The sequence below is a fragment of the Pygoscelis adeliae genome, unplaced genomic scaffold, assembly GCF_000699105.1.
Source record: "Pygoscelis adeliae isolate BGI_AS28 unplaced genomic scaffold, ASM69910v1 Scaffold117, whole genome shotgun sequence".
Classification (NCBI taxonomy): Eukaryota; Metazoa; Chordata; class Aves; order Sphenisciformes; family Spheniscidae; genus Pygoscelis; species Pygoscelis adeliae.
In genome coordinates this window covers 180474-198756 of record NW_008825270.1, presented here as the reverse complement: position 1 = coordinate 198756, position 18283 = coordinate 180474, and the positions used below count along the sequence as shown (strand labels likewise).

Sequence of the window (18283 nt, the reverse complement as noted above, 5' to 3'; positions counted from 1 at the left end):
CAGTGTATCTGAATTGTCTTGCAGACTCTTTGCAGGGCTGTAAGAATTCGTACCTAGATAGGACCAAGCTACCACTCAGACTCCTGAATAAAACTGAAGGAAGATGACAACAGGATACAAATCAGCCTGCTATCCAAGCAGACACTTTGACACCAAGTGGCTGTTTAGCCACACCATGACATACATGAAGTTGCTGAGTAACTAGGAATTTGGTCCTATTTCTATTCCTGCATTTAGTGTTGCATCACTGAGAGAGTCCACCTTTATAAGAAAGTATATGTTTTTACAAAGGATGTCAGATCTTTTTAAAACAATTCCAAGATAAAGCAAAGTCCATTTCCAATCCTTGCCAAGATGCAGAGGGGAAAAAAAAAAAACTTTAAAGGAGGTGGGAATCTTTAGTAGTTATGTATGTAATCAAGTTTCATGATTTGAACAGGACTTGAAAATGTATGTGACATTTTTGTTAAAGCAAAAAGCAATGTTCTAAGCACGCACCAGTACAGAAACTCCATAATGACCTGTGTAAAATTAGTAACTGAACAGTTAAAGATATGTTTTTTACATTTCATTTGCATTGGCTCTGCATTTAAATATTTTCCCATAATGATAATGGGTCATATGCATAGCTTTATATTCAGTAAATTTAAAATAGGAATTGATTTGGCTCCGTATTCTTTCAGCTAAGACTGTAAATATCAGAGTCCTGTCTGCTCTGTATGAATATAAATGGCCTCAGTGGAGTTCTGCCAGTTTATAGCAGCAGAAAATCAAGGCCAGAGGATCAAAGGGTCTTTTCCATAAGAGCAGGGATTTGTTTCCATGCCATCTTCTTCAAAAGGTTCTGAATTATCTGGTGAGTACTCTCCACACTAAAATTATTTTATTTCAGTGGCACTGTGTGTATACAAGTGTATATAATGATACCTTTGTGCATTAATAGAAGTATATTTAGAACTATAATAATGTCTGAGTCAGACAGATTTGCCTGCATCTCTTTTCATTTCTTCAATTTTTATCTTATTCTTTCACAACCATTATCTCAGCAAATAATTACTCTTCCTTTTATACCCACAAGGAGTAACTCTGAGCAGTAATAATATCTGAGCTTGCACCACAGCCAGCCAAGGAAACAACCTTTCAGATTCCTGCCCCAGTGGAAGGACTACTACACTTCCCATAAAACTCAAGGAGTTCCTCCCCATAACTCAGGATCCATGAAGACTGTGGAAAGAAACAGTCAGTATCCTTCTGGTAACACCCAAGTAAGCAACAAGTTTAATGCAGATAAGCTCACTGACTGATATGGATGCATATCTCTATTGCACTGCAGACATCAATGAAATCATGAATACAAAGGGATTAGAGAGATGCATCACACAGCCTTCACTTCCAACGGGTTCACCCAACATCAGAGATTTTGCAGTTCAAAATCCTTGTCAGTGTGGTAGGGAGAAAATCCTATTCCCTACTGCAGCAGCCCCCAAGTCGATTCCAAGTAGCACTCAAAGTTTCCTGTTCCATGCATGAGTTTTGCCTTTAATTCTTTTGGAAAACAGGAAAAATGTTTAGAAAAGACTATCAATAGAAAAGGAGAATGTTCCTCACCAACCCTTGCAGAAAATATTAAATATTAAAGAGAAAGCAAGCTACAAGAGGAAAAGACATATATTACTCAGACTCCAAACCACCTCGCAAACACTGAAACAGTTCCAGGTAACTAACTCCATGTACGTGTATAAAATTTAACATGCACATAAAGTATGTTCTTAAAAATGGCAACCTGGTAATGGAGAAGAGGAAAATATGCCTCCTCTGTGAAGGATAATCAAATCAAAGGTACAAGCCAAAAACAACCACAGGGGCAGGCAGAAAATGTAGCCTACATTGCCTAATCTCCACTGTGATATTCATCTTTGTTAACAAAGAGCAAAAATCCAACTCATGAGTGGTGTAAATGTAAGTGAATTATCCCCATTTCTCTGCGTAAGATGGATGTCACTAAAGAGTTCCAATTTTGTTGGGTATTCTGCAGCAAAGTGTTTCTTTATATCAAACGGAACCATATAATGACTATACTGAATGACACTAATGGAGCATAATAGGTACTCTGAACATTTGGTAAGAGAATCATCTGCCTATGAGAGAAGGAACTGCATGGCTGGATGTATCCCTAATGTACAGGGAAAAATTGATAATGAAATGAATAGAAAATGCATGTAGATATTCCAGAGCTGTTTTCGCCTGAAGATCATTATGAATCCCTGGACAAGTTTTCTCATTGACTCTACTGGCAATTGGACTCCAACAGGACTGATCTATAGTTTGTGTGTCTCATACCTTTCTAAAAAAACACATTAAAAAAGTGCCGAATTCATCATTCCACAAACCCACAAAAGTCCACCTTTATTTATGGTTGACTCTTTGTCTGCAGGATAGCAAACTCTGTACACAGAGGTCTCTTAGATTGAAGGTTCCTTACTTTATCTTTGCTATACATACATATGTTAATGAGGTTGTCTCCCTTATTTTTCTGTTGAGGCTTTTAAAGGCTGACCTTGCTATCTTTGTACAGCAGTTCTCAACTTCTTCCTCCCAGATTTGCTCATGGAGCTCCTCCAGAACTTACTTCTTATCCCTCCCATTTATACACATTATCTGTGTCTTTCAGAAGATGAATTAATAAATAGATCTGCTCAGGAATTTTTAGCTGAATGTTTCACTGGAAAATTCCAGTTGGATCTGAAGCACTTAATTCAAAATATCTTGGGTTCAACAAAACACTCATTGAATTCAAATTAATTCACATTTAAAAAGAAAAAAAACAAAACTCCGATGTTTCCCAAAAAACAGCAGAATCTGCTATACAGCCTATTGCATCAAAAACTGTTTTAACTACAGCACCGGCATGCTTTTGATTGTAGATGTTAAAAATAAATTTCTCATTACCTTCTACCAGCAAGGTCCTATACAGACCAGTTTTTCTATACAACGTACTTGTAGTTTTATATCACTCTCCTTAAACGTCTTGTCTGAGACCACTTTCTTTTCTGTTTTTTGTTAATCTCACTCTTAAATTATATCCCCCTAATCAAGGTAAATACCATTCCTCAAAACAAATGCTATTCAGATTTCAGCGGTGTGTGATTATGGTCTACAAAACCACTGATCCAGAAAATTTCCTTTGAAGCAGCAAAGCACCTTTCTTTGCTTTTATAAATTGCTGACAATGGAGCAGCCAACCAGCCACAGGGATTTCATCCAGAACCTTTAAACAACTTGTGGTTTTGTCTCTAGTCTGTCCGCTCAGGCACTCTTCCCATATTCATCATGTTAATCACCCACTTCAGAAATAATGGAGATAGACCAAGGACAAAATGTTGGTCCATAAACTTTAGCTAATGCACTTATACCAGAAAAAGACCAATAATACAATTCAGTGTTGTGATGTTAAACCAAGCCTCAACAGCAAAGCTTCTACAGTAAGCTGAAAAAAAATGCATTCTAAACACCTCATTGCGAGAGTACATACTACCTTGTGTCAGAGATGCACACTCTTCTCTCCCACCCATACTACCTGACTTTTACTCAACTCCAGAGTTTGCTGCATTTCAGTGATGCTGAGTGTAAGCCATAAGCTGGTATTTGGAATCATCTCCTGTAAAAAAATGTAAAATCGGACAGCCTTTCAATGCCAATTTGTTTAATGGATGAGATCACTGTTTTTTCCTCTGTGCAGAAGGCTTTTTGTAGCAGTTCATGTTTTAATTGTTAGGAGTTGCGCCATGTCAATTTTGATCCACTCAAAAAGTTTACTGGAAACAGGAATATTTATTTTTCTGCAAAACTGAAGTAACCCAAAAGACAGAGAAAAAAACCCAATGTTCCCAGATTTCTTCACTCATATAACTGTATATTTAAGTCTTATAATGACAGGCAAAGAGTTTATACACTGATTTGTCAGCTGCAAAAAGCTCTTATTTGTATTACTGAAAGAATGAGGTAAAAGGCAGCTTTAGGACTAGCTTTGCGCTAATCAGGAGCTGAGTCAGTACCAAATATAAGCCAGAGTAGCCATAGTGCTATTCTGAATTCCACCAGCTTGTTTTGGTCCTATGGAGCAAAAACTCCAGCACACCTGGCCTGAGCCAATACAGGATTCACGCCGCTCAAGGATTTTTCTACAAAAGGGAATTTAGGGCTGTCATTTGAGACATCCTTCCAACTGCCTTGTACCACCTGGAAAACAACAAAGTAGCTGAGCACTGGGGCTTAAAAATATTAAAGGTCACTGATCTATACAAAAATCCTGTTGGGTTTAGGGACAAACACAGACCTCCTTAGCCAACCTGAATGCCTAAGCAAATCACTGTACAGACATATAAAAAAGATGGAAATAGTTCCTCTCTGGCTGAAGGGCTACTATAAAAGTAACTCTGGGCAAGCACCATCTTCCTATTCTGTGTTTTCATTAGGACTAGGAGGAGGTACTGGGAAAGGCAACCTCAGGCTCCAAGGCACCTTGGTAGAACAAACAAAAAAATCTCAAGGATGTCATTTACTGGCTACATAGATAAAAACACTAAATAAGGGTACAATGAAGAGCTAGATTTACCCCCTAAAAATGTTATTTCAACAGCACTGCACAGAATGCCTTTGACTCAGTCTTCAGCTCATGCTGACTTGACATCTGTCCCCATTTTCTTCTCTTCAGACAATTCTATAATGGCCTTCAGCTCAGCTTCAGAGAACTTAGGGGTGAGTGCCACATTGTCATAATCAAATTCTTCATCAAGTGAGAATGGTTGAACATCATCCCCTAGTAGCTGTAATGAGGAAAAACAGATACATAAATAATACTGCTGCAAGTGATGATAAGGAAGCTCAAAATATAAACTTCTAATTAATATTTAATTAAACTATTTTTTCTGACTCTAGCACTCTCAGCTGATTAAGCTCTTTTTAAGTAAAAGAATAAATTCAATTATTCAATTTGACCTAATTTAAGCCATTTAATGTGCCCCATTTGTACTGTACTGTATCTGAATGAGTATCATTAGCTAATTTTGCTCAAGGCAAGGAATCTAAAAACCTCCCTTGCACACATCTATTACATTCCTGCCACTTGTAGCTGCAGGGCTGTGGGGATATGGACAAGTTATGTACAGCTATGTTAAATTTCAAAGACAGATTCCATATCCTTAAAATTTGGGCTAGTATCACATAAAGCTTCAGTGTACATGCATCTGATACTAATGCAACATGCTTCCCAGCACATAGTTCCAGCACAGGAAATGCCTGGAATGAGCAAAATGACACATAATCAATTTTCAGACTCTAATAATTTCTTTTTACCATCTCAGAGATATGCAATTGGCTGGTTTGGATTTCTTGCATGACAAACAGAGAGTCTTACTGCATTTGCCAATATTTGCTTTGTTGATATAGTGTATAGCATTTCTGTATTGCTTCTTGTTGAAATATCTCAGAATAAACGCTCTGCCTATAAAATAAAATAATGAAAACAAATAACTATGGCAGGCTGCATGCTGATAAGGAACTGCAGGGGGCCATGACACAAAAGTTTTATGGTAAGCAGTTACATAAAATTAATTCCAGAGCTACACAGGAGACACATCTTCACTGCCCAAACTACAGAAATTCTCCCTATCCTTTGAGAAGTTAATATAAAACGTCTAGCAATTTCAATCATGACAAACAGCACAACTCCTCAAGGGCTCTGTGTATCAAAGATTTAAGTACTTCAGTACCAAACCAGGAAAACATTTAAACACATGCTGATTTTTTCAAACTTCTGATGAATCCTCAATTAAGCCAATGACTACTGACGTATCTGAAGTTAAGAATACACTTATTTGTTTTGCTGAAAGGGAGGAAGAACGCTCAGCATCTTATGGTCACTGCTCAGTTTAGAAGGCACAGTATCCCACACAATTTCTGGTAACATTTTGTAAGAAGTTGTATTGACACAGTTAATGCCATCTAATAAGTCGGAGAAGTGGTAGCTGGATTCCTCTCCGATGGCCAGGCACCTGACAGATATGGCAGCAAGTATCTCTCGAGTATCTACATCCTTTATTAATAATAAACTGTAATATTGCTTGATTGATCAGGAAATATTTTTTCTGGTTTTGTATAATTTTATTAATCATCTGTATTGCTTAACGTTCTAGTGACCTAGCTTACATTGGCTTCAATAGATGCTAGAGCATATAAGTCATCCTAGATGCAGACCTGTAGATCATGGGCATTTATAAATGAGAAAAAGAAACTCTGTAGATAGAGTTGGTCTAGAAAACGGTATTCATTCTGCATGCAAAGATTGTCTTGCTTATGTCCATAGACTATCCCAGGTAAACCATTATTAACTTGTATAAATAGCACATTCAAGAAATGTTTACATGAGACAAAGCCTGCACACAAGCTCTGTTTCCCATGAAGGCTAAGGTCAACTCCTTGACCTCCTCACCATATTCATATCCAGTTTCATCTTTTCCACAGGCAAAGCCTCCTAAAATTCCATGCCATTAAGGGTACCAGCAACTGGGGTTTATTACTACTTGTCTTTCCTTTGCAGAAATACAAAACACTCTTCTACAATATGATGCAAGGTGCAAATATTTTTCAGTTAGTTTGGTTGTAACAACTCTATAGGTAACTAAGCTAAGAAGAGTTTAAATTACAGTAAACCTTCATAGGGATTCTATTAAAAAAAATCGATTCTTCCTCTGCCAACATAGTTATGGAAAGTATACACACATTCACTATGACCTTGTGTTGTTCCTTCATTTCATTCCAGGAACATTTTATGCATGTGCAGAGAAATACTGGAAAAACTTTTGTTTAAAAAACTTGACTTCAAAATGCTAACTGAAATTAGATGCCAAAGCAGAACATACCCAACTTCACTGTTAACAATTTTCCTGTTACCCACTCATTGCACATTTGAAAAGTTTATTCACATTGCATATTTATCAGCGTGCTTCATCTCTCAGACAAGTACTCAAAGGATTCTTTTTTTGCTTCTTCTCCCAAGAAGCCATTCACTTCAACTTTCCATGCAGACAAGCAATCTAAAATTTTTATACTGGAAACTGCAATTTTGATCTATTTCAAAAGGAAGACGTTTTGCAATAGAACACTGAATCCTCTGAGCTGATCAAGTTATTATCTTGTTATTTTTGCCTCAGGAGCTGAGAGAAATATGTGAACTTCAGGTGTCTAATTTAACATCTAATTGACATCTTTTTGAGAGCTCTCTGGGAATAGAATTTTGCTCTATTAGAAAACTGCCAGTTTGCTTAAGATTGTGTCCATGATTTACTCTCTGAAGAAAAAATCATTTTCATTTACAGTTCCTGCATGTCCAAATTAAAGAGGAAAAGAATGTAATGTTTATATTAATAACAGAAGTATTTTGCTAGAGGCTGTTTTACAAAATAATGTTGTAAATAAAATACCTTAAAGTTGAGACTTTCAAAAGTCTATTAATAATTGGCAACTCAGTTTTTTTCATTAATCTGTGTGGAGTTACAGTTAACTGAACAGCTTGTCTCTGTCCTTCTTAAAACCTTTATTTCTGTGTAATTATGGCACTCTATGATTCACTTGTTCAAATTATGTAAAGGATGCACATACACTCAGCAATGATTTCATTGTATACTCAAGGGAAAACTTACTAGTTCAGTAACAAGAAATAAAAAGCAGGGGGGAGGCATGTACGCTATTATCTCATATAAGCTTAATATATACTGGGGTACTTGGGACAAAAAAACAGTTTGTCTTGAGCTTGGGGCACTGGATTGGCAGTCAATAAATCTTGACCAATTTTCCACTTCTGCTTCATCATTCTGGACAAGTCACTCAATCTCTGTGTCTTTACTGGCCTCTGAGAAGATGTAACTCTTCCATCTTCTTTCACTTAGTCAATCCTGTCTTTAAGTTCTTCCTTGTTCTTGTTGCATTTATGCATAGCACTTAGCAGAAACAAACCTCAGTTGAGGGCTATCAGTAAAACCTTAAACTAAAGGAACTCAATGGAAGCTGTGTTTTCGGTTATAGATGCTGCCATTCCACAGATAAAGATAAAATGATAGGCATGGTAAATACTTTTCTGAATGCTCAAACTAAAGACAAACAATGGAGAATAGAAGGGTAGAATTCATCTTTCCTAATCCCAGCCATATAAAAATTAGGCTTCTAGATTAAAGTAGTCAATTAACCAAAAAAGACCCAGAGAGTCAGCCTGTGGACAGAGATATATTACATCTTAGGACAAATGCCTACAGCAAGTGGGAAGAATTACTTCCTGGAGGTGCTTATCTCTCCTTCTTGATGACAGAAGGACTAAATTAGACTAAATTTAAAGCTGAAGTTAGGTGAGATGAACCCCACTTTGAATGCATGTTTATAGTGAGTGGACGGAAAATATGCATTCAGCTGCACTCGTATGTATGCAGAGGGGGAAATAAGGACAAATAAAGACCCTAGGAAGCAGATGTTAAGACATACTGTTACTTAAAAAAACTATGAAGTCTTTTATGAAAGAAAGTATTAAGCAGAAATAAAGGAGAGAATAACTATCTGGGTAGGGAAGGTAAATGTTCTGTGATAATGTACTTCAACCATGGAGTGAATGCTGTTGCAATTTGCAGTGGCCTGTGGGAGGTCATGTACGCTGCACTGTCGATACTGAAATCCAGGAATATCTAAAACCCGGGAAGAAAGATGAAGCAACATTGGTGGACACCACAAATAATTTGCTGTGTCATTCACTAAGCCTCTTCCCAACAGCTTTTGACAGGAAAACATTTTCAGGTAAGTTGTTCTTTAACAATTAGTCAAGTTATACGTTGGATCTTAGCAGAGCTTCTTTTTTTAAACTTTCCCTAGCAATACGTACAGAAACATACACCTTCCCCTAAAGTCCTTCACAAATATGTCCATAGCATAGACATTTGACATCCTACATTGCACTATTAAGCTTGTTTATTTTTCATAGGAATGGTTTTCCATTCTCTATGAAAACCAACCAGGCAGCCACATTCTGTTGCCCTTCCCTAACAGATTTGTTTTGATGGACATCCTTTATCAGCAGCCCTGGCTAACCGGGGAGGTCCCCGTTGACTGGAGGTTAGTAAATGTGACACCCATCTACAAGAAGGACCAGAAGGAGGATCCGGGGAACTACAGGCCTGACACTCTGACCTCGGTGCCAGGGAAGGTTATGGAGAAGATCACCTTGAGTGCCATCACACGGCACGTACAGGACAATCAGGTGATCAGGCCCAGTCAGCACAGGTTTATGAAAGGCAGGTCCTGCTTGACTAACCTGATCTCCTTCTATGACAAGGTGACCTGCTTAGTGGATGAGGGGAAGGCTGTGGATGTTGCTTACCTGGACTTCAGTAAAGCCTTTGACACTGTTTCCCACAGCATTCTCCTAGAGAAGCTGGCTGCTCATGGCAGGGACGGGCATACTCTTCACTGCATAAAAAACTAGCTGGATGGCCGGGCCCAAAGAGTTGTGATGAATGGAGTTAAATCTAGTTGGCGGCCGGTCACAAGTGGTGTTCCCCAAGGCTCAGTATTGGGGCCAGTTCTATTTAATATCTTTATCAATGATCTGGAGGAGGGGATCGAGTGCACCTTCAGTAAGTTTGCAGACGACACCAAATTGAGCAGGACTGTTGATCTGCTTGAGGGTAGAAAGGTTCTACAGAGGGACCTGGACAGGCTGGATCAATGGGCCGAGGCCAACTGTATGAGATTCAACAAGGCCAAGTGCCGGGTCCTGCACTTTGGCCACAACAACCCCATGCAACGCTACAGGCTTGGGGAAGAGTGGCTGGAAAGCTGCTCAGCGGAAAAGGACCTGGGGGTGTTTGTCGACAGCCGGCTGGACATGAGCCGGCAGTGTGCCCAGGTGGCCAAGAAGGCCAATGGCATCTTGGCTTGTATCAGAAATCGTGTGGCCAGAATACTGTGTTCAGTTTTGGGCCCCTCGCTACAAGAAAGACATTGAGGTGCTGGAGCGTGTCCAAAGAAGAGCAACGAAGCTGGTGAAGGGTCTAGAGAACAAGTCCTGTGAGGAGCGGCTGAGGGAACTGGGGTTGTTTAGTCTGGAGAAAAGGAGGCTGAGGGGAGACCTGAAAGGAGGTTGCAGCGAGGTGGGTGTTAGTCTCTTTTTTCCCAAGTAACAAGTGATAGGATGAGAGGAAATGGCCTCAGGTTGCTCCAGGGGAGGTTTAGATTTATCCAATCTAATTTTCCAATTTATTAGGAAAAATTTCTTCACTGAAAGGGTTATCAAACATTGGAAAATGCTGCCCAGGGAAGTGGCTGAGTCACCATCCCTGGAGGTTATTTAAAAGACGTGTAGATGTGGCACTTAGGGACATGGTTTAGTGCTGGACTTGGCAGTGGTAAGTTTACGGTTCGACTTGATGATGTTAAGGGTCTTTTCCAACCTAAATGATTCTATGATTCTATTCCAGGGAAAATCTTTTTCTCTTTCTAAACAAGTCCTGCCATAAGCAATGAAAGACTTAATTTTCAAGGCAATGGCAATTTGAAGCACTGAGGGATTTTAAAATGGACCTATTCAGTCTTGGCAGTTCTAAAAATCAGGCCACAGTTATATTATCTAAATAAAGGCACAAATATGTGTATAATTTAGGGGAAAGACTGTCTTCATCTTGAGTAACCCAGCATCAACGAAACAGTTGTGAAAATCATAAGCCCTTCTTCCTGAAAAATGCAGCAACCCTTAACCATAATACTCAGTTTCTCTTTCACAATCCAACTTGTCCTCAAATGGAAATGAATTTTCCATGCAGTGGGATCTTCATCTATTTTTCATGAGTTATAGTTTAAAGAGTCATATGCAATCCTTTATGAACACTGCAGGCTGCTACAACCCTCCTTCTTCCTTGGTTTTAAACAGAAGTTATCAAATGAGAAAACTATGAAATCCCATTCTAGGGGTTTTTTTTGTGTGTGCCAGTGGATATTTCTCAAGGCAAAAACCTTGAATTATGTCAATCCTTAGGGAAAAGAGTGAGTATTTTTATTCACAGAATGGTGGGAATTAAAGCTTGAAAGGTCATTTTAGAACATTTACTTTTTCCCAGAGCAGACTTGTTCCTTATAGTAAACAGTTTATTGCAAAGAACTAAACACAATTGAGCTCAGGAAAGGAGGCACCATATGCACTGCTATAACATCAATCCTTCACTGGTCACGCTTCATTTATAAACTTGATTTAAGCCTCATGGGACATCAATAAGCATATGAAACTATCAAAACTGGCCCATTTTAGCTGGAAGCTAACCTCAGCTTCTATTACAATGATCAGGCAAGGGAAAAGAGTGGTGAAGAATTCTCTGCAATAGAAACATCCCCAAAAGTTAATGCTCACACTGACTATTTGGATAGGAAGCTTAATGACTTAAAATAAGCCTGTGAGCAATCCACACCTTCTGTTCCAGTTTGAAAAGAACTGAAATTCTGAGGGAAAATGGCAATTCTAAATTAAAGCTTGTATTGATTGTGTCTGATTAGAAGACTCAGACTCCATAATGCAAACCTCTCCACACCAGACCTACACAATGCAGATCCTCAGCAGCATTTTGCTACTACTCATTTCCAAGAGGACAAATCCCAATTCTGATCACAATATATTCTAAAACCTTTTTTTCTTTTAAATGTCACATTAAAGGGATCTTTAATGACCTCCTTGTTGCAGCAGATGGTTCCTGTATTCAGCCCAATGAGAACTGCGGGATGTTGTAAGATGATGAGATCACTGGAAAATTAAATGGCCCATCATTCTACATAGGTAATGATTTGTTAAAAGTTCAGGAAATGCAAGAGTTTACTTGAATATTCTGTGAGTTATACCAATTAAATATTAAAAAGCCCACATACAGTTTGAAGTATTGATGTACACATTTTGAAAATGTAGGATTATATAGAAGCCGTGTGCAAGATAAAATGGTACCTTTCTATTAGAGTGTTTATCTCAATTCTTAATGTATTTAAGAATTCATTAATAATTTAAAAATTAATAATGTGATTTTTTAACTCATAGCAGTTCCATACACTCCATCTATATCCCTCTGTTCTTGTGGAAATAACGTTAGAAGCCAATACGTTGAAAAAAACACCCCAAACCCCCAATGTTTAAATAAATAAATCTGACCTCATACCTCTTGGGCTTTGCTGTCCGATGGCTGTGGAACTGACAAGGTTCTGAACTTCAGTTGAATAGGCTTATCAAAAAAGGGTGTACGGTCATTCACTGTCTGTTCCACCTCTCCTGGGAGAACTAATGACCCTGCTGAATGAAAAATAGCCAACTTTACCCTTCCATTCAATGTATAAATTAGCAATATCCTGTGTAAAATCCTGTAGTGCTCAGACACAGGCAGAAGCTTGTTAGTCAAAGTGTGCTGTACTTATTGTTGCATAATATATAATATAGGCAGCTATCTTTAAAACAGATCCATACAGTCCTGAGCTAAAATCTAGATAATAAAATGTACTATACTAAGGAAAAATCAAACTTGTTTGAAAATAGACAGGTAGCTCTTCTTTCTTGAGGACACTGAATTAAAAATCTGGATGTAGACGTTCCTAAACTCAGAGAACACCTGAGATTAGATTCATCTCTTTCATAACAAAGAAGGAAGGTCCTGAGCAGAGATGTCTGCAGTAGGAGTTACAAAATACCAGACTGAATCCTGGTCTTGCCATTGATTAGCTGGGCAGTCTCATTCAATTCTCTTTTGCTAGAGTTTCACCACCTGTACGTTAGGCATAAAGAATCTTTGCAAAGCATGTTAACATGACTCTCCCAAAACATTAAATAAAAATACCTGGTAGAAGTACTAATATTCCCCAATACAGTGTCAGATGACTCTCTTGTCCAAGGATGTTTCATGGATGTTTGTTCCTCCCTGAGCTTTCCAAAAAGAGGTACTTAAGAGGACTTCCCTATATCTGGGACATAGGAACATGTAACCTTTCCACACGGGCAGGATGTGGTCCACAGTTCACAAATGCACAGACTTTCTGAATCACTTTTCCTTCACATACTTAAGCAAAACATTCATACTGGGAACAGTGGGTTTGCTTTCTGTGACAGCTCAGAAGGATATGCCTTAGGTTTAGAAATATCTTTTAACATGAATCAATCTCAGCTCTGCTACAGCACAGATGTGTCCATCTTGTCTCAGAAATGTTTTTACGAAGGAACTTAAGGGGACCATATGTCTTACAATTTAGTCAAAGGATTATGTAAATCTACCTACTATTTTTACTGGCTGATACACAAGTTTCTTTACAGCTTTATACTACATTTTAGTAGTTTGATTTCCTCTTGAAATCTCAGAATAAATTTTCAAAGCGTTGCTTAAATGTTAGTTAATGGAATCAACAAAAGGGTACATAGATCCAGGGTGAAAAGGAAGAAGTGGCAATTTATCTCTACCTGCACCCTTTTCCCACAGTAGTGGAGTTACAGACCTCTCATTCTCCTGTAAATCTGCATTTGAAAATAATTATTTCCTAGCTAGGCCTTCGTAAAAAATCCATGATCAAATTCTTCATTTAGTTTTCTTCTGGGAATTGTGTACTATTGCAAAGCCAGCAGGGCTTTGGACTTGTAAAGTAGATTGTTCTTTAAAAAAGAGCTGAATTCATTTCCTTGGGTATCTCATTCCTGGATTTTTGTCTTTTGGTTCATGATTCATGTATAAGTGGTTTCCAGTTTTCATCCCTATTCTCTTGGTTGCTTATATCTTCTATCTCTAGTCATCTATGCGCCTTCAGTACTTGTTCTCAGCATAGCATCTGATCTTATTCTGCATCAGTCATATGAGAGAGCTTTCTGAAAAGAACAGTGCAGTCCACAGGTATATATGCTATGTCTTCACATGCTCTGCAATAGCTTTTTTCGATCTTTTATAACTTGGGTCAAAACTATTTGTAGGACAGAAGGAAGATGTGAATGCTCATTTAAAGGCAACGGCATCTTCCACTATTGTTTCAAACTTGCACCCTAAATATATACCCTCACTGAAGGAAGGAAAGCCTGGACATCAGGAGGTTTGTATCACCTCCTGATATAAACACTAATTATTTCTGTACTAAGAGCTTCCCCCCACAACAGACCAATCTGCGGAGAGAAGATGAGGAGGAAGCACTGTTATGCAACAGTATGGCAATGGCTCAGAAAGACAACTCTTAAAAATTAGGATAACAGAAGGAAATTTATTTTTGCTTTTAGCAAGAAGTGCTTGTCATACTCAGAATGTCAATTCCACTATTTTAAGGCTCATTAGGAATGCAAACAACGTTTCAAATTCCCTTCAGTCACCCCATAAGAATGTGGTAATCAACCTTTGTTTGCCAGTAGACATGCCAGAAATGAGCTTTGTCTCTCTATCCTGGCTGCATGACAGCATTATGAAAGTCTAATCGGTAAATGCTGCTTTCCCTGATAATGTTTAATCAAGAAACTCCTTCAGAGAGAAAAATTAGGAAGTTTTGACAGTCCTCCTTCTCAGTGGGAGCTCCCAAAGGAACTGTAGGCTATTGTAAGTTCTAGCCAGTATCTCACAGCTGGTTTAGGCTGATGCTACAGCACTAGTGGATGATGATCCTAATTAAGCTGCTAATTATGTTCTCCATGGAGGTGATTAATTAGCAACAGAAAATCCTTGGATACTGCCAATGGCACTGTATATAGAGATAACTGAGCAGGCAGTGATATCAAAAATCTGAGAAGAGATTTTGAAATGCACCTCTCCTCATACCATGAAGAATCAACTTCCTGGATGATATGGCAGTGAACTGATGATTTTACTCAAGTTCAGCATACTTTAATGAGGGCGTATTTGGAAACTGATCAATTCCTTTCTCTTTAGTCCCTCCCCCCCACATGATAGACCCACAGAAAGTGATTACTAAATCTGTGAACACTGCTGAGTTGGGGATTTTTGCTCATTGTGTACCATTGACATTAATTATAAGTACAGAAAAAAAGAATCTATTGGCACAAACTCGATTTGAACTTTAAAGAGTGAAGAAGTTCAAAGTCTTGTCTAAAACTTTAGCTTTACTGTAGCCAAATGATGCCCAGCTATACATACACTAACACTTTCAGACACTACATTTCACAAAAATGCTGTTGATGGGGAGCTGAGGAGGGAGGTAGTGATAACGAAAAAAGCTTAAAAGCTAAATTTTGCTGTCTCCTCTGATTCTCAGGCTTCAGGCTGTTAGCCCCGAAGAGCTGCCTGGTGTGAAATCATCTCAAGGCAGCGTTAAAAGGATTGCAGAGACTGGAGGAGAAAAAAAGGAAGAGATTCACCAGCTGGGGGGAGCCCTATACCAGAAAAAATCCACATAATTTAACTCTGAATCCTCTTTCTCAACACGATTTTTCTGGATGTAAATATGGGTTCAAAATATAAATGGAAAGGCAGAGATTATGGAAAATAACAGATATTGATATAATTTGCCTAAAGAATTATTTAAATAATCAAATAGTTATTCTTGGCCTCAGCTTCAAAGTAACTGAGTCACTTGGGTTCTCCTCAACCTCTGTGGGGTAACAGAGAACTGGGACTTTGAAAAGACAAGTTTACAGTACCTCAGGGTTCCAAGCCGGATTAGGATGAGACTCTGATATCTTTGCCTATGCAGTCTCACCCATACATTTAATTAGTCCTATTGTAATTTTCTCTTGTATTTAAAAAATAGCATACTCAAGGTCTCTAGACATGCTTTCTACATATTTTGTACTTTATACAAATATTACCTATTATTACTTAACTATCCTTTGAGCCCTGCAGCACGTGATTTGTCACCAGTCCTGGAAAGGAATTCTGTTGCCAAAACATAGGTACTAGGCATTCTCCATCCGTCCCCGGAGAAAGCCTGATCATCTCTATTGTTGCCTTAAGCTACTTAGTTACAGATTAAATTCAGTGAGAAAGAGCAACTAAGCAGTCCACCATACACATGCTGTCTACACAAAGCATTAAAGCTATGGTTTAGGGCAGCAATTTTACTTTGCCCATCATGGTTTACTGTGCCAAAGTCCCACAATGCAAAGCATTACCCTGGTTTCAGGCTTTCAGCCCAGTGCTGTCTAATGAAAACAGCTACAATGAATTTGCATACTGGCCAAATCTATGGGCTGCTTTTTTTTTTGTAAGAAGCAGCTGTATTCATTCACACCTTAAAAGACATTGGACTTAGGAAAATAAGTTCAGGGGAAAAAAAAAAAAAAGAGAAAATACCCACTAGAATTATTCTTCCAGGACATCTCCCAGAAACATTGGTTTAGATGGGATGTTTTAACACCTGTTTTCTATCATGCTTTTCACACTGTCAACTTTGAGCCACTTCCCCTTAAGTGTGAATATTTATTGTATTAACATACTGTTGCTAACTCGGCTAACTGATCTGCCCTTTAAAGCTAAATGACGTGCAGAGATACTGAACTGTTGCCAATAACAAGTAGAGATAAAAGCTTGTTGTAATTATCCTAGCAAGGTATGACATTTTTCACTGGGTGTCCTAACTTATTTTGCTGATATGAAGTCTTAAATCTATCATTCATTCTGACATATAAGTGGCAGCATTTAAAAAGGCCAGCAACAGAATGTCTTTCAAATTTGTGTCACACTTTATAATTTGTCACACTTTAATTTGTGTCCACTTATAAACTAACTGGAATTCTTCAGAATTAATCCTTTATTAAAGTGGTCAACAGGGATATTATTTTACATTACTTTATTATTACAAAGAATAGAAGCGACACCATTTTATATTTTAATTTGCATTTTGTTGCTATAGTTTCTACAGCAGTAAGAGTATACCTCTCTTATTATGAAGCCTATCAAGTGGATTTTGACATGTAAGACAACTATCAAACTATAAGTCCTATTTTCTCCTCTTAGGAGTCAAGGGGAAATTTTTCATCTTGACTCAACAATGATCTCCACTGAAGAAGCCCTGGGCAAGACCCAGGCTGTGGGTTTCCCAGATATAAATTTGGATGCTGTTCACTTTCCTTACAGAGTTTAGAAGGAATAATTAGCTTCTGGCTATACAGTGTTTCGATGTTATAAAATACAATCTAAATGCTTAATGTTGTTAGTGAGCACTGTTAATTACTTAGGGGTTGATACGACTTCTTTCTACACTGAGGCAGTCTGTGCAGGGACTTTGTGCAGGGAGTGCTGTCTCATGGGAAGAGCAGAGGAGAGCAGAGATTGAAAGCCAAATCAAATGTCACGCAAAAAGCGAGTAGTTAGCACACTGATAACCTACAGTAGTGGTGGTATAATGTTATGTTTATTGTTTTTATAATCACCAATAAAAACACTAACTGAAAGGTTTTCCCAATGTGGCTTGCATAAAGTGCTATTCAGACAGTACAAGCAGATGAGCATTTTTGTAATTCTCATCTTATTCAAATGCAGTCTGTTTTACTAGGGGTTTCTAAATGTATGTGATTAACATTTACTCTTGCACACACACAAATACACAGAAATGACTGAAAAGCCTGGAGAGAGGCAAGGTCTGGCATGGCCCAGAAAGTGGCAAGCTATCCCCAAGCTCTGGCAAAGCTCTCCTTTCCTCACTGCCCTGCTTGGTATTTTAGTGTTGGGCTTATTTCTCATCATCCTATTTGTGGCCTGTTTTCAACTAGAGATATCTAACAATACTTCCATGAACTAGATATAGACAATTCTTATTTCATTATGAGTCAAGTGAAATGTGGGTTTAGGCTTCCACCAGTGAGCCCCAGGGTTTTTTAATAAGTATTACCGGAATTCAAGACATAAACACAGAACAATGTCCTACAAAGGGAAAAATATGAACATATGAACACTGCACTCAAAAGAAATCTTTGATGTCTGTACCTGATACAGGACTGCTTTCTTACACCCTCCTTCCTGAAATGCCCAGGTTGGAGAAAGAATATTTGCTGTAAACCTGACTTATGTTGGTTTATTACCAACATAATAGTAGGTTCGAAGGGGGAAGGGGATAAAACCAGGCTCACTAGAGATGAGCCTAGGGGTAGCATGCCACTGCTGCGGGCAAAATCAATAGCCCAGCTCAAGTGCATCTACACCAATGCACGCAGCATGGGTGGCAAGCAGGAGGAGCTGGAAGCCATTGTGCAGCGGGAGAGATATGACTTAGTTGCCATCACAGAAGCATGGTGGGGTGACTCTCA

The 18283-nt window shown here is 38.4% G+C and overlaps 1 protein-coding gene across 3 annotated transcripts in view; it reads right to left on the bottom strand.

The window, feature by feature from the left end:
• Positions 1-666: 666 nt before the first annotated feature.
• LOC103921679 (chromosome unknown open reading frame, human C11orf74) overlaps positions 667-18283 on the bottom strand; it is a 37466-nt gene continuing 19849 nt past the window's right edge. Inside the window, exons 5-7 of one of the 3 annotated variants that reach the window (XR_663858.1) lie at positions 12231-12361; positions 5356-5503; positions 4764-4826 (exon numbers count right to left, since the gene is read on the bottom strand). Coding sequence is in view for 2 of the 3 variants with exons in the window: in XM_009329682.1 (XP_009327957.1) it covers positions 4674-4826; positions 12231-12361 (284 nt within the window). In the remaining variant the exon portion in view is untranslated. Of the gene's footprint in view, positions 4827-5355; positions 5504-6208; positions 6256-12230; positions 12362-18283 lie in introns of those variants that run through there. The other 2 variants (XM_009329682.1, XM_009329683.1) reach the window with 2 other exon arrangements.